At 39.2% G+C, this 13,273-nt stretch overlaps 1 protein-coding gene across 2 annotated transcripts in view; it reads left to right on the forward strand.

Moving 5' to 3' along the window:
* EYS (EGF-like photoreceptor maintenance factor) overlaps positions 1–13,273 on the forward strand; it is a 1,566,128-nt gene that overhangs the window by 1,480,308 nt on the left and 72,547 nt on the right. For both annotated transcript variants that reach the window (XM_078055169.1, XM_078055170.1), the window contains exon 35: positions 8,655–8,837. In XM_078055169.1, coding sequence (XP_077911295.1) covers positions 8,655–8,837 — 183 coding nt within the window. The remainder of the gene's footprint in view (positions 1–8,654; positions 8,838–13,273) is intronic.

The raw sequence follows: 13,273 nt of genomic DNA on the forward strand, positions 1-13,273 counted from the left end.
AATTCTGAGAGGGCACCTAGCAACTAGAATATAGGAGCTCATATCATTGCTATTGTTTTTATTACTTTGGAGTATATAAAAATACATTTACATATCCATAGCTTAAAAAATAATACATTAAAAAGTTTTTTTTTAATTTCCCCTGAACTTGAATGATGACCCACTCCAATCTTGATGTTTCCTAATTTCTTAACTAAGAATCCATTAACATGAAGAAACTCACCACTTAGGAATGAGAAAAGTGTTCCAAACACATCAGTTCTCAAATATTCCATGTGAGATATCTGGGAATTTTACTTTATCACAAAAAACTACAAAGCCTATTTAATCCGGGATAAATCTGCATTGTTTATGTAATGTGAATGATAGATACAGGATACATGAGACCCTTCTCAAAGTTTATGCCATAAACTGTAACACAGATCTACAATGTGACCCATATCTTTTGGAGATTTTTTTCTTCTTTGACATTTCATGGTACTGTGAAAATCTACCATTATCTGGTTTGGATTGAAAGCAGTACTTTGAGAAGCCAGAAGATGGCACTAATTTCTAAGAATTACACATCTAAAAAGAATGTGCTGCTTTGGATTCTGATCATTTACCATTTCTTTTGCTGGTGGAAATAATGATGCTCCATATTTTCATCAGTTTTCTTATCTTAATGTAAAATTCTGTTTGTTCTTAGCTTTTCACTGACAGAGAAGTGAGAATGGTGGAATTCTGTATCTACACAGAATGTTTGAATGATTTAGTATGAACAGGAATTGGCAACCAATGATACTTATTTCATGTTTATACCTGAGGGTGAATTGAATATTATATATCCATTTGAATAGAGAGCTTGATTTTATTCATGTATTGAGTATGATCTTGAGTTCAGAAAGAATAGTAAGTATATGTTTTCTGTACAAGTCACCATCACCTATTACTGTTAATAACATCTTAGAAGAGACTTATTTTTCGCTTCCCTTTAAATGTAAATCGCATTTGTAGGTTACCACTTTTTTTATTTCTGAATGTTAATGCTGAACAGTGTGGAAGCGTGTTTGACAAGGAGCTTATTCAACAACAGAAATAGAAACAACAGCGATCATGTATATGGTTTTATACCCTAATTGCACTTATGCAGGATATTGAGCTAAATCTATTGCTATCTTACTAAGAAGAAGTTAAGAACAAAGAGAGAAGAAAGATGTTTACATTCAAATCTACAAAAGAAAGCTGGAGAGGTGAGCAGTGGTTTGGTACTTTTGCAAATTTACCCATCTGCCTAAGGGTATATGAATTTTTTCCTGGCAGAGTTAAATGTATATTTCGGGGTAGTCTATGCTGCTAAACACCATGCTTGCAAAACTGGCATACCAAAGTCTTTCAAAATCAGCAGTTTCCAGGGGAAAATCCATCTACCATCTGCTTGCTTCATTAAAATACATAATAGAGGAGGGAAGAACTGAACTGCATGTTTACTAGCTCGGCGCTCCCTGGTGTCCAGTCAGCTAAGGTTATATGCAGCAGCCTATATAGAAAACAGAATCCAAGTAAAAATCAACAACAGTTTTATTTTCTTTCCTTCTTGTCTTTTGTATTGAGCAATGAGCTTTATTTCAGAAAAATAGATTTAGACAAGACCATCTATCCTGAAAACATTATACATTTTCAAAAATTCTTTAATGAACTTAAGGAACTTTTCTCAAGTCCATATTGTAAAATTTTAAACAAGATTGTAAGGGAATCGTACAGATATTTTGTCATGTAAAAGCCAAAAATTTCTATCAAAAACTATCAATTGCCCCAATGGTATTTTTATCTTACGAGTTCAAAAGACACTATTATCAAATATTAAACATAAAATAATTTTAAAAGAAATAACTTATGAAATTATAGTTATATTTATTCAACTTAGTTATGAAAAACAACTTCTTTGATTTTCAGTATCAATATAGATTATATTATTTGAATTTTTGCTCACACTTGAAAAATTAAGATTCTAATATCTTTGCAAAAATCCAGAGATGTTCTTATTCTTTAGAAGCAAATGACTAGAAAAATGAAAGAAAAAAAAATCAAACAAACAATCGTTAGCATTGGTGATGGTATAGAAATTCTTTTTCCCAACTTCATCTAACAGATCCAATTCTTTCTTTAGTGACATAAGAACAGAACAATTAAGATATTAAATAAACAATAACAGCAGAAAAATAACATATCAGTGTCACTATTTTTTCAACACTATGGTAAGCCCCTTATATGTATCCACTCAACCATTTGATAAAAATGTATCCCATACCCACGTGAGTCCAGGCACTGTTGTACACCCTGGAGTTGATAATGGACAGGCAAGCTCTGTGCCCTGATGAGCCCTACAATCTAGGGGATTGAGACAGTAAAAAAAATTTAAAATAACTGGGGAGAGAGACAGTAAAAAATAGACAAATAGCACATTATGTAGTTAAGCTGTAGTAAGCAGAGCAGGTTAAAGAACTAGAGAGTGATGGGGGTAGGAGGAATTAATAATTTCGTAGGGTAGTCAGGGAAGACCCCTGTGAAGAGGGGACACTTGTGCAGAGTCTTGAAAAAGTGAGGGAGAATATGTTTCAGGCATTGGAACTAGAGAAGCAGAAGCCCTGACCTGGGAGCGTGTTTGGTTTAAGAAACACAAAGAAGTTAGCAAGGTTGGAGCAGAATGAGCAAGAAGAAATGCATATAAAATAAATTCAGAGAGTAGGGATTTGAGGCTATGCTAAAGAGTTGGGGTTTTTTTAATTTCAAAATTCAAGGGAAAACACTAGAGGACTCTGAAGTATGCAATTAATGTTTAAAGGCCATACTGGCTACAATATGAAAAAGAGACTGCAGGGAGACAAAGGTGGCAAAGGAGACCAGTTAAGAAACCAGTAGTAGTCTGGGCTAGAGAGAATAGCATAGTAGACTTTGGTGGCATTGATGGAGGTGATGAGAAGTAGTGAGATTCAGGAGATATTTTGAAAATGAACAGGATTTTCCAGTCAACTGGTTGATGTGGCAGAAAAAGAAATAATTTAGGTTATGATTAATTTTTGTTCTGAACAAAGACAGAGAAGACTGGGGAAGAGATTTGGTTGGAAGGAGAGGTTATAAGGATATGAGAATAAAGAGTTCTGTCTTGTGTATGTTTAGGTTGAGATTCCCATTGGTCATACAAATGTATGTCAAATATCTAGTAGGTAGTTGGATATATGAGTGTGGAGCTCTGAAATAAATAGAAAAAAAGAAAGAAGTCAAGGATAAAGATTTTTATTTAGGACTCATCCTCCTGTGGGTGGTACATAGGAGGAGATAGAGAGTGATGGCAGATGGAGACAACTGAAAGAAAAGGAGAATGGGGAGCAGTTGAAGGCAGGAAGAATGCTAGCAGAGAATGATATCATGACGATCAAGTGAGGGAAGCATTTCAAGAGAAAGAAAGAATGAACTGTCAACTGCTCCTGAGATAACTGAATAAGAAAACAGAGAATTGACATTGAATTTAAAAAGATGGTGGTCACTGGTGACCTTCACATCAGAAGTTTCAAAGGAAAGAGAGAAGATAAGCTGACTAGAATGAAATCAAGAGTGAATAGGTGGTAAAAAAAAAAAAGAAAAAGAAAAAGTCAACACGGATACTCTTTAGAACACTCTTACTAGAATGATAGGTAGAAAAACAAGGAGCTGCTAGAGAGGAATGTGGAGCTGAGGAAAACAGTTTTTTCAGATGGAGATATCTTAGCGTATTTGATGTTGAAGGGAATGATTCAGTAGAGAAGAAGAATTTGGTGTCTCCCCTGGGGAAATGGGAAAGAATTGCTGAAACAATGCCCTTAAGTAAATGAGGGGTGGATCCGATACCCAGGCAGAGTCAGCCTTGTAACCAGAGGGAAGGCAGAACATCTCAATCAAAATGAAAGATTTGAGGCAGGGAGGATCTGATGGCAGAGAGATGGGGTAGTTCTCTGTTCTTAGTTTATTTTCCTCCATGAAATAAGAAGCAAGATCATTAATTGAGAAATGATGAATGTTAGATGTTGGAGGGGGTAAGAAGAGGTATAAATTAGTTGCCTTCGTGACTTGACTGGGAAAATGTAGTAGGATTACAGAATTTGTGCAAGAGGCTTGCCCACTTGAGATCTGTGATTAGCTCAGATGTGTTTCCTTCAGCCACATACTTTTCTCATTCTTCACACAAAGTTGGATATTCTTACCATCCTCATTTTACACATGAAGAAACTAAAACAGAGAAGCTAACTTGCCCAAATTTACATAGAAAGTGAGGCAATCCAAAATGGAGTCCGAGCTGGCTGCGTCCAGCGGCCTCTTCTCAATCACCGTGACGTTTAATGCCTCATCTGTCACGGCCAGTGGGCTTCAGGAGGCATCACTGATCGCAGAGTTGAAAGGAAGGTGTTCTGCAGTCTGAACCCTTATATATGTCTTCTTCCCCCATCCTGATAGCTCATCTTGGTCACTTCTATGCATAAAATGTCAATAATTCAGGTAAGAGGACTAACCACAGAGCATTTTTAAAAGAAAAAAGTACAGTTACATTTAAAACATTCAAGTGCTAATATCTCTGCCCCGATGGGGAATGAGAAAATTTTGCCATAGTAAATTTTCTAGAAGACGGAAGTTTATACCCTTTTTGTAGTAATTTTTGCTAAGATGTATTCTGTGAGCATAATGTGATATGTCGTGCAGAGATTCCACATGGAGCCTGCAACCGAGCACTATATTATAGAAAAGGTAATGACATTTTCCCATCATTGAAGGTTTGTAGAATTTTTAATGACCCTAGATGATGTTGAGATACATAAGGCTTTTTGACTGCCTGAAATGTTCCCAGACTGCTGTTAGTGATTTTGATTTTGCTCCCTTCTTCCACACACTAAATAATTAATATTTAGTTCAAATCCCAACATCCCCCTTTCTTCCTCATGGTCCCAATCTATTGCTGTAACTTTAAAAGAACTGAAGAAAAAAATACAAAATTTCACATATGGAAACCATGAGGCAACTAGGGATTACAAAAGGAAAAAAAAATTCACTTAATAGTCCTAAAATATTCCCATTACAATCTGTTCAATCTACTAATTTGATGACAACTGACACTTCTAGAAGTCTGATCTGGGAATTTGTGTAATAGAGTAATCAAATTAACCAAATGTTGCCTGGTTGAAGATCATAAAGGGCTTACTTTCAAGAACTGAAAAGAATCATTTGTAAGGTTGAAAGTCCTCTTTCTCTAATCTGGGTCCCTCCACATTGTCCTGCCTGATCCAGTGGGATGAGGATGAGGGTGAGGACATGGGAGGGTGTGAGGGTGAGGACACAGGAGCCTCTTCACAGTGGGATGGACATTCTTTGACCCCTTCTCCTGATTCCTCTTCTTCCCCTTAGAAACCCTATCTTTTCACGGCTCCTAGAGTTACCAAAAGACAAAGCCCCTTGAAGTAAATCACAACTGAGGGTTTAGAGAAATCACTTACCTGCTCAGAGACAGGTGGTTCTCTCTGCAGTGCTCTTCAGTAGAATGTGAGCTGCCTATGTAATTATGTTTTTTAGTAGCCACGTTTTTAAAAATAAAAAGAGACAGGTGAAATTTATTTTAATAATATATTTTATTTAACCCAATATTTAATGCATATAAAATATTATTAGTAAGATATTTTACATTCTTGGGGCACCTAGGTGGTGCAGTCAGTTAAGTGTCAAACTGTTGGTTTTGGTTCAGGTCATGATCTCAGGGTCATAAAAGGTCGAGCCCCCCATCAGGCTCTGTGCTCAGCACAGAGTCTGCTTGAGACTCTCCCTCACCCTCTGCCCCTCCCCACTTCAAGCGCATGCTCGCTCGCTCTCTCTCTAATAAATCTTTTTTTTTAAAAAGATATTTTAAATTCTTTTCTCCATACTAAGCCCTCTCAGTCAGCCTAGCCACAAGTCAAGTACTGACAGCCACATGTGGTGAATGTCTACATTATTCGACAGTGTAGCTTTAGGCTCAGAAATGCAGAGTGTGACAGGCCCTTTCCTGTGCGCATGGTTATCCTCAGTCTTCAGTATACATTGTACTTCTTTCCAATAGTATGAAATTGTGTCATAAACTTATTCTGATTGGATACTAGCACTGATAACACATTTCTCTTCACTGTTTAAATAAATATCACACCATTATCTTTTTCCATGACTGACCCATAAATTTCCTCACATTTACAATTCAGTGTAAGCTTAGCTCACTATTGGATTTCTTGGTATCATCAAAATCCTCATTTTTGTTCTTAACCCAAGTTTGGTCCTCCAGCTCTCCCCATCTAATCCAGCCTTCACATTTCATCCCTGGAGTGGTATTTCTAACAGGCAACTCTGACTTTGCCCAACCACTCAGAGATTATGGAGAAAGTATCAAGCCCTTCATAACTGGATCCCTGTCTGACTATCTCATTACATTTGCTTGTACTTTTCTTTTTTATACTTCATTCTAAAATTGACATACTCCATGAGTTCCTTGAGTATGACACGCTGTTTGGGCCTCCCTACCTGAAAACATGCTCTTCTTTCAACCTGAAATTATCTTTCCTTTTTATCTGCCAGGTGAATTGCTGCTCATCAGCTTTCAATTCCACTTTCCATCCAGCTCATTTGGATAAGTTAATTGACCACACACTAGTTCCTTGGGGGTTGGGATGCTGCTTTATTATCTTTGTGTCACAGTGTCTAGCACAGTGGCTGACAGTGAAATACATATAAGGTGTGTATCTCTTGATTTAACCTGAATGTACTACCAAACTTTTAAGTATACCCAGTCGGAAACTATTAACAGGAAGAAATATTGTTTAAAAAGTCATTCCTAAAAAAAAACCCAAATTCCTCTATTTTAGTATTAAATTTAGTTGAATTCTATTGTTTTTAATGGCAGCATCAAACACTGTCAGTTTTTTATTTTGTTTCAATTCCACTACATTTCATTTCCTTCAACTATCCTATCTATGGGGCTACTGCAAGTGAAATCCCTGCTAGGAAGGGCCCAGCCTTATTGTCTCTGGAACACAAACCATAAATTACTTCATTAGATAAAAAAATAAATGTAAGAGGTTGGAATGTGTCAAAATCATGCTTCAGATTTTGATGAGTTTTGAGAAAAAGAACACTTATCCTAGGCCATACATCCCAAGGAATAAACTGGTCAGATTTTAACAAAATCTTATTCTGCTGATTCCACACAGTTACCCTACTTGAATAGTATACGAAACAAACAGAAATAAAAGCCTCTGATAAGTAGAATCACTTTTCCCAGGATAGTACAATTATTTGCTGTATAAACAATTATAACCAGACATAACAAGCTCTTTTGTTTTAAGCATTAGGAACCAGAGTGAAGATATTTCTTAAGGCTTATAAAAATTCTAGTTTTACAACTTCCTAGGAGAGGCAACATATCTAGAGAATAGGAGAGCAATATAAGGTAATCAAAACAAGCTCTTCTTCCCTCTGTCAAGCTGTCTCAAACTAATAAAAATAGATCCTAGGAACATCTTTTAATCTGGGAACACCATGCCTAACAGACCAGGATAGGGATCAACAGCCCCCTTCCTGTTTCCTGTGATCCTCTTAGAGTGGGGGAAACAGAAGCCAGTTGGGACTATTTACAAACAAAACAGAGCAATCCAAGAGAAAAGTTGGAAGCAAGATTAGAGGCGGGATGAAAAGAGCCTAGCTGGCTAACAGTACCCCTCAATTAAATTCTGTTTTGTCCACACTGGCTCTTGAACTTCGTTTTGGTTTTTTTTTTTTTTTTTTTTAAGATTTTATTTTTGACAGAGAGAGAACATAAGCAGGGGGAGCTGAAGGCAGAGGGAGAGGGAGGAAGCAGGCTCCCCGCGAGCAGGGAGCCCAACGGGGCTCAATCCCAGGACCCTGGGATCATGACCTGAGCCGAAGGCAGACGCTTAACGACTGAGCCACCCAGGCACCCCTTGAACTTCGTTTTTAACCATTTCCTGTTTCTACTAAATCTCCCTACAGTTTCAGTCCTATCGAAACCTATGCTTTCATTTCTTTTAACAAGCATCTTAACAGAGCAAGAGTAAACGTATTTTTTTTAAACAAAGATTTCTACTAAAAGAAAAGTTCTGGTCATTAACAACATGGTGTTGGAAACTGACCTGTTGCCTGCCCATGTCTTGGCCTTCCCACCCTGACCTATGGCTTTGGCTTTTCCAGAAGGGCAGGATTCGAAAAGCCCAGGTTCAAAGCTGCAAGTTCCTCTCTAAATCATGGCCAGTGTTCAGATGCCAAATCATGTTTACAAAGCACCTGGGCAAACACTTTGACCACCAGTGATCTTTTTTATTTTGAAAATTACTCTTCAAATATAGGGTTTTGCTTTTTAAGTCAATTCTTCATTATGTAAAAAGGGTATGTGAAAGCTTTATATACAAGATCTCAAAACACTGCACTTCCTTTGTTCTGGTTTTGAAACTCCCCATTGAGTCACTTAGTTGCTCAATGCTGAAGGGCACTTAAGTCTAATTAACGTGATAGTAAACAGACTCTCTGGCCAGATGCATCAGCAAAACATAACCCTCCTTTTACAAGTACATGCACAGGTTTATTTTAACTATTTGGTTTGGGTTTTTCCACAGCTATTGATATTTCTCAGCCCAGGTTCAGTGGCACAGATGCTTTTGGATACACTTCATTCCTGGCTTATTCACGGATCCCAGACATCGGCTTCGGTTATGAATTCCACTTGAAGTTTCAGCTGGCAAATAATCACTCGGCACTGCAAAATAACTTAATATTTTTCACTGGACAGAAGGGCCATGGTAAGATTAATTGAACCCTCTAGGACTTGCTTAGCTTCTTTAAGAATACTTTAGAAATTCTTCAGGGATACTCCAATTAGCTCCAGATAAAGGACACATTTGCCTAAATGCAGCCTCCTCCTGTTTGCTGCCTCGAGCGTGTTCCCTGTAGTCCAAAGTGTTCAGACGTTCCCTGACCCTTTCCAAAGCCCTGTTCACACCAGGGCTGCTACTTCTCATCAAGGGCAAGAATTCCGGCAGGCAAACGTGAGGGCAGAGAAGGTGAGTATGTCACGTGAGAGGTGAGCTTATTGACTTGTCCTTTCCTCTGTTTCTTTCTGTTTCCATATATAAGGAGAGAAGGGAAGTTCTCAGAAGGGACATCATTTCACCACGTGTTGTGAAATGGGAATGGTTGCCCTGAAAGGAAACCATTCCAAATTAAAGAAGTAAGTAATTAAGAAAGTGCCCGGCCTGAATAAAGTCCTCCAATGCCCTAGAATTGGTGGGAAATCAACCTATAAGTTAAATTTGTCTGTCTTAAGTAGAAACCAGTTATGCTTGTGTGGAATCAAGGAAAAGCACCTACCTACCTACTTTCTCTGAGTTCAGTATTCTCATCTGTGAAATCAACATATTACACCAGAAAAGAACCTTTCTCGCAACCATCAAGGGTTCTCGTATGCTAGGGTAAATAACATATTCTCTTCTTTTCGACTCGTTCAGTGCCTGCCTCTAATTCTGAACATTGGTTTCAGTATTAACAAGTGTCTGAAAGGAGCGCACATCCCAAGTGAAGGGTGGTGTGTCAGCCTCCGACCATTTCTGGGGGGCGGGGGGAAAGCACTTCATCATGTGAACTGCTGTTCATTCCACCGCCAAAGTCCGTTCGAATCTCTGCCCCATCTCTTCTGCCAAACTGCATGACCTCCTTCAAACTGATCTCCCTCTCGCCTTTGCTGCCTGCAGATCATTCTCCAAGTTATGGCAAGAGTTACTTTTTTAAAAAACTTTGCTTACAACCCACCTGTGACTTTCCACTGTACTTAGAATGCAATCCAGACCTCCCTACAGTGTCCTCAGGGGGACTTCAGGATCAGGCCCCTGCCTCCATCTCCAACCTCAAGCGCTCTCGGTCTCTGTGCTCCTCTCACGCACATCTTCTTCAGTGCCTTCACCGTCCAGCCCTTGCCGGTCGCAGAGGCTTTGTGCGGGCTCTTTCCTCTGCCTTGACAAGAGATGGCTGTCAGAGGGGTCAAGAGAGCAGGCTGTGGGGCCCGGGCATGTAGACTTGGATCCAGTCTCCACCACCTACAGATTATGTGTCAAGTTACTTAATGTCTCTGTGCCTCAGTTTCCTCACCGGCAAATGGTTTAATAATGGGACATTCTCTAATGGAGTTGTGAGGATTAACATAGCTGATACAAGAAAAGCACTTAAAACAGAGTAGGCCTCGGTAACAAGGCAGCTTAGATTTTCTCAGGGAGGCCTTCCCTTTCACAAAAGCGGATGCTATCACACTGCACCCATTCTCTACCCCAGCTTCTTATTTATTTTCTTCAAAGCCTATACCTCAATTTATCATTTTTAATCTATTTTTTAGATAATTTATTTTTGTCTGTCTCCACTACAAGAATGGGAGCTCTATGTGGACAGAGGCCAAGCCAGTCGTCTTCAGCTTTATACACCTACACGGAGCACGCTGCCTGACACGTAATCAGTACTGAATGAATGAATACGAGAACCACCCTAAAAACAGATAATTGTATGATGTGTAAGACAGCAACACAGTTGCACAAGGTTTTAAAAAGTAGCCATTCTTAGAGGTTTCCAGTCCAGATAGCATCTTCTCCATTAGGATCTCCCCGGTGGCCACGCTCCTCCCTCCCGGGCGGGCAACCTCCCTGCCTCTAAGCCTTGATAGCCTGCCCTGCACGTAGAGCACAGCCCCTCGATTACAAACTTTGGTTTGCTAAATTTCTCTCTTCCTTCATAAAAACGGTGTCCCCGGTATCACTACTTTGCCCACGAAGCCTCTCAGGTGGTTTTAACAAATATCTATTGAGTGACTGCCAGAAGTCAGGGAGGAAGAAGGGGAAAGAAGAAGGAATTTTTACCCCTGATTCTTTACTCTACACATCCTTCGTCGTATGTTTATCGATTATATCCTTTTAATTAGCATCTCCTCCCACACACACAAGAAACCGGCTAATGAAAAATGGAAATGAGCTTTGAAGACCCTGGGTCTGTCTTGTTTTAAAACAAATCTTCTAAATTCTGAAAGATTGAAAAGGAGAACCCAAGTAAAGGATAAACACTTGGCCCATGAAAATGCTGCCACCGAGTAACTCTTCAGTACTCTTCTATGAAGAGTCCTTCAAAATTCTCAAAAACAAACAAGCAAAAAGCAATGTTTTAGCCACAGCATTTGTAAATTATGGAATCTTTCTTGTGACATTTTTTGGTCTTCTCTAGTCATCTGCTTTATAAGTAAGGAGATGAATGTTCATGCTGCACTGCATTTTCAGGTTTATAGAATGGTTAAATAAAGGCTAGATAACAGGTAGATAAATTGTGGAGCTCTGTTGTCCAAAGAGTGAAAATAGGAAATCTGAAGTATGCAATTCCACATTCGACCACCTGAGGGAACAAGAACACCAGCTTAAAAATGCAAGTGGCACTAAAGGCAGTGTTTTCTCTAAGTAGGACCTCTTCACACCTGTCTCAGAAGCACAGGAGGGTGCTTGTTAAGATATTAATTCCCAAACACTCTTGAATCAAAGAATAGAATTTTATCCAGCACATTAGGTGCTTTTTAGGTAACTAATATTTGAGAGTAACCACTCAAAACCTCCAGGGACTTGCTAATTTAGACCGTATCTGGAGATGATCTAAGATATGTAATATTGCCCATAATGTCATATGTTGGGATGATTCATCAATTTATGTCACATAAAGTTACTAATTAAAGAAATACCCATTCCTTTAAAACATAATGATTCTGATTAATATCAATCATATAATTTGCAGTTGTCCGTTCTATATAAGAAACTATGATCTAAGTCAGTGTTATCTCCACGCTTAGGTGTTTTTCTTAATCATTTGGTCATATCCATCTCTGATCTGCTTATTGGTTGTTACCATTAAAATCACCATTTCCTATGCTGCCTTTATCTTTCTCAGGTTAAAAGATGCACAGAGTTTGTATAAATGAAATGTAAGCCAACCTCTAATTTCTGACACGTCCACATAAAAAGGCAAGGGACCTTTAATGCCCATCACTGATGACATTCCTCCCTGCGTTCCCCAAAGCTGAGCACTGGTTTTGCCAGATTTCATTCTCACTGAACGCTCTGGACAAATCACCCTGTAAAATTTTCAGCTTGAAAATGTCTCACTTGACTTACGATGGTAACCTAACCTAATCCTATTCCTGTGTTCCTGCAGTCATATTTGGCATTTCCTTTATTAGCTCTTCTTCCTTTCACACCCCTCACTTCCTTATAGTGTATGTCTTATAGTTTGGCTCTTCTAGAAACCACCACTATGTCTCACAGTGATCCACAGGTGATTACATTATCTTCCCTTCCTGTCTCCCTTCTGCCGGCGACTGCCATTAATAAACATCTGAGTCATCTAGATGTCTCACTTTTATTCATTTTGACAAATATTTGCTGGGGCCCTAGATGAGGCATTCTTCTAGGTACTGGAGATACACTTGTGAATAAGACAGACAGGGTCCTTGCCTTCTCTTCATTTTGTCCCCCACATCCTACCCAACACCAAAGTCTGTCCATTTTACCTCCCAATTGCTTTTTGTATTTTCTCCTTCTTTATTCTTTATTCTCACCGTGCCCAGTCGGTCACAGACTGTTGCGGTGGTAGCAGCCTTCGTCCCGGTCTCCCTGCTGGTCACGCCCCTCCTCCCCTCTCTGCCCCACTTTGCTGCAGGGGATCATTCTAAACATTCAGATTCAAACTTATCTTACCTAATCAGCACGCTTCATCACAACGTACCACCTAGTAAGATCCTTGGCATGCTATGTGCAGACGTTTACCCAGCCCCTGCCTCTCGCACAACCTCATTTTCCCTCACTCCACCCTACAGCCGGCTGCACTGGACACGGGGACCTTCTGCGACGTATCACCACATCCTCCCCTTCGGTGCTTGTGCCGGGCTCTTGCACCTTCCTAAGCCACCCACACTTCGCTTTCCTGCCTCCAAAACACTTCTATCCTTTAAGCCTCAGCTCAAAAGATCATTCTTCTTTGAAGTCTTTAACCCTTCCAGAAAAATTTAAGAATTAATCTCGCTGCGGTTTGCTGGAAACCGATATCCTATCTTCTTTAACTGCCTGGATCTCTTCGGGAACCAGAACAATGGCTTTCCTTTTTTATAACAAGAGTGGCTGTCACATATAGACACTCATTACATGTTTTTGAAAGAATAAATGCA

This window comes from Halichoerus grypus, chromosome 9, assembly GCF_964656455.1.
Source record: "Halichoerus grypus chromosome 9, mHalGry1.hap1.1, whole genome shotgun sequence".
Taxonomy (NCBI): domain Eukaryota; kingdom Metazoa; phylum Chordata; class Mammalia; order Carnivora; family Phocidae; genus Halichoerus; species Halichoerus grypus.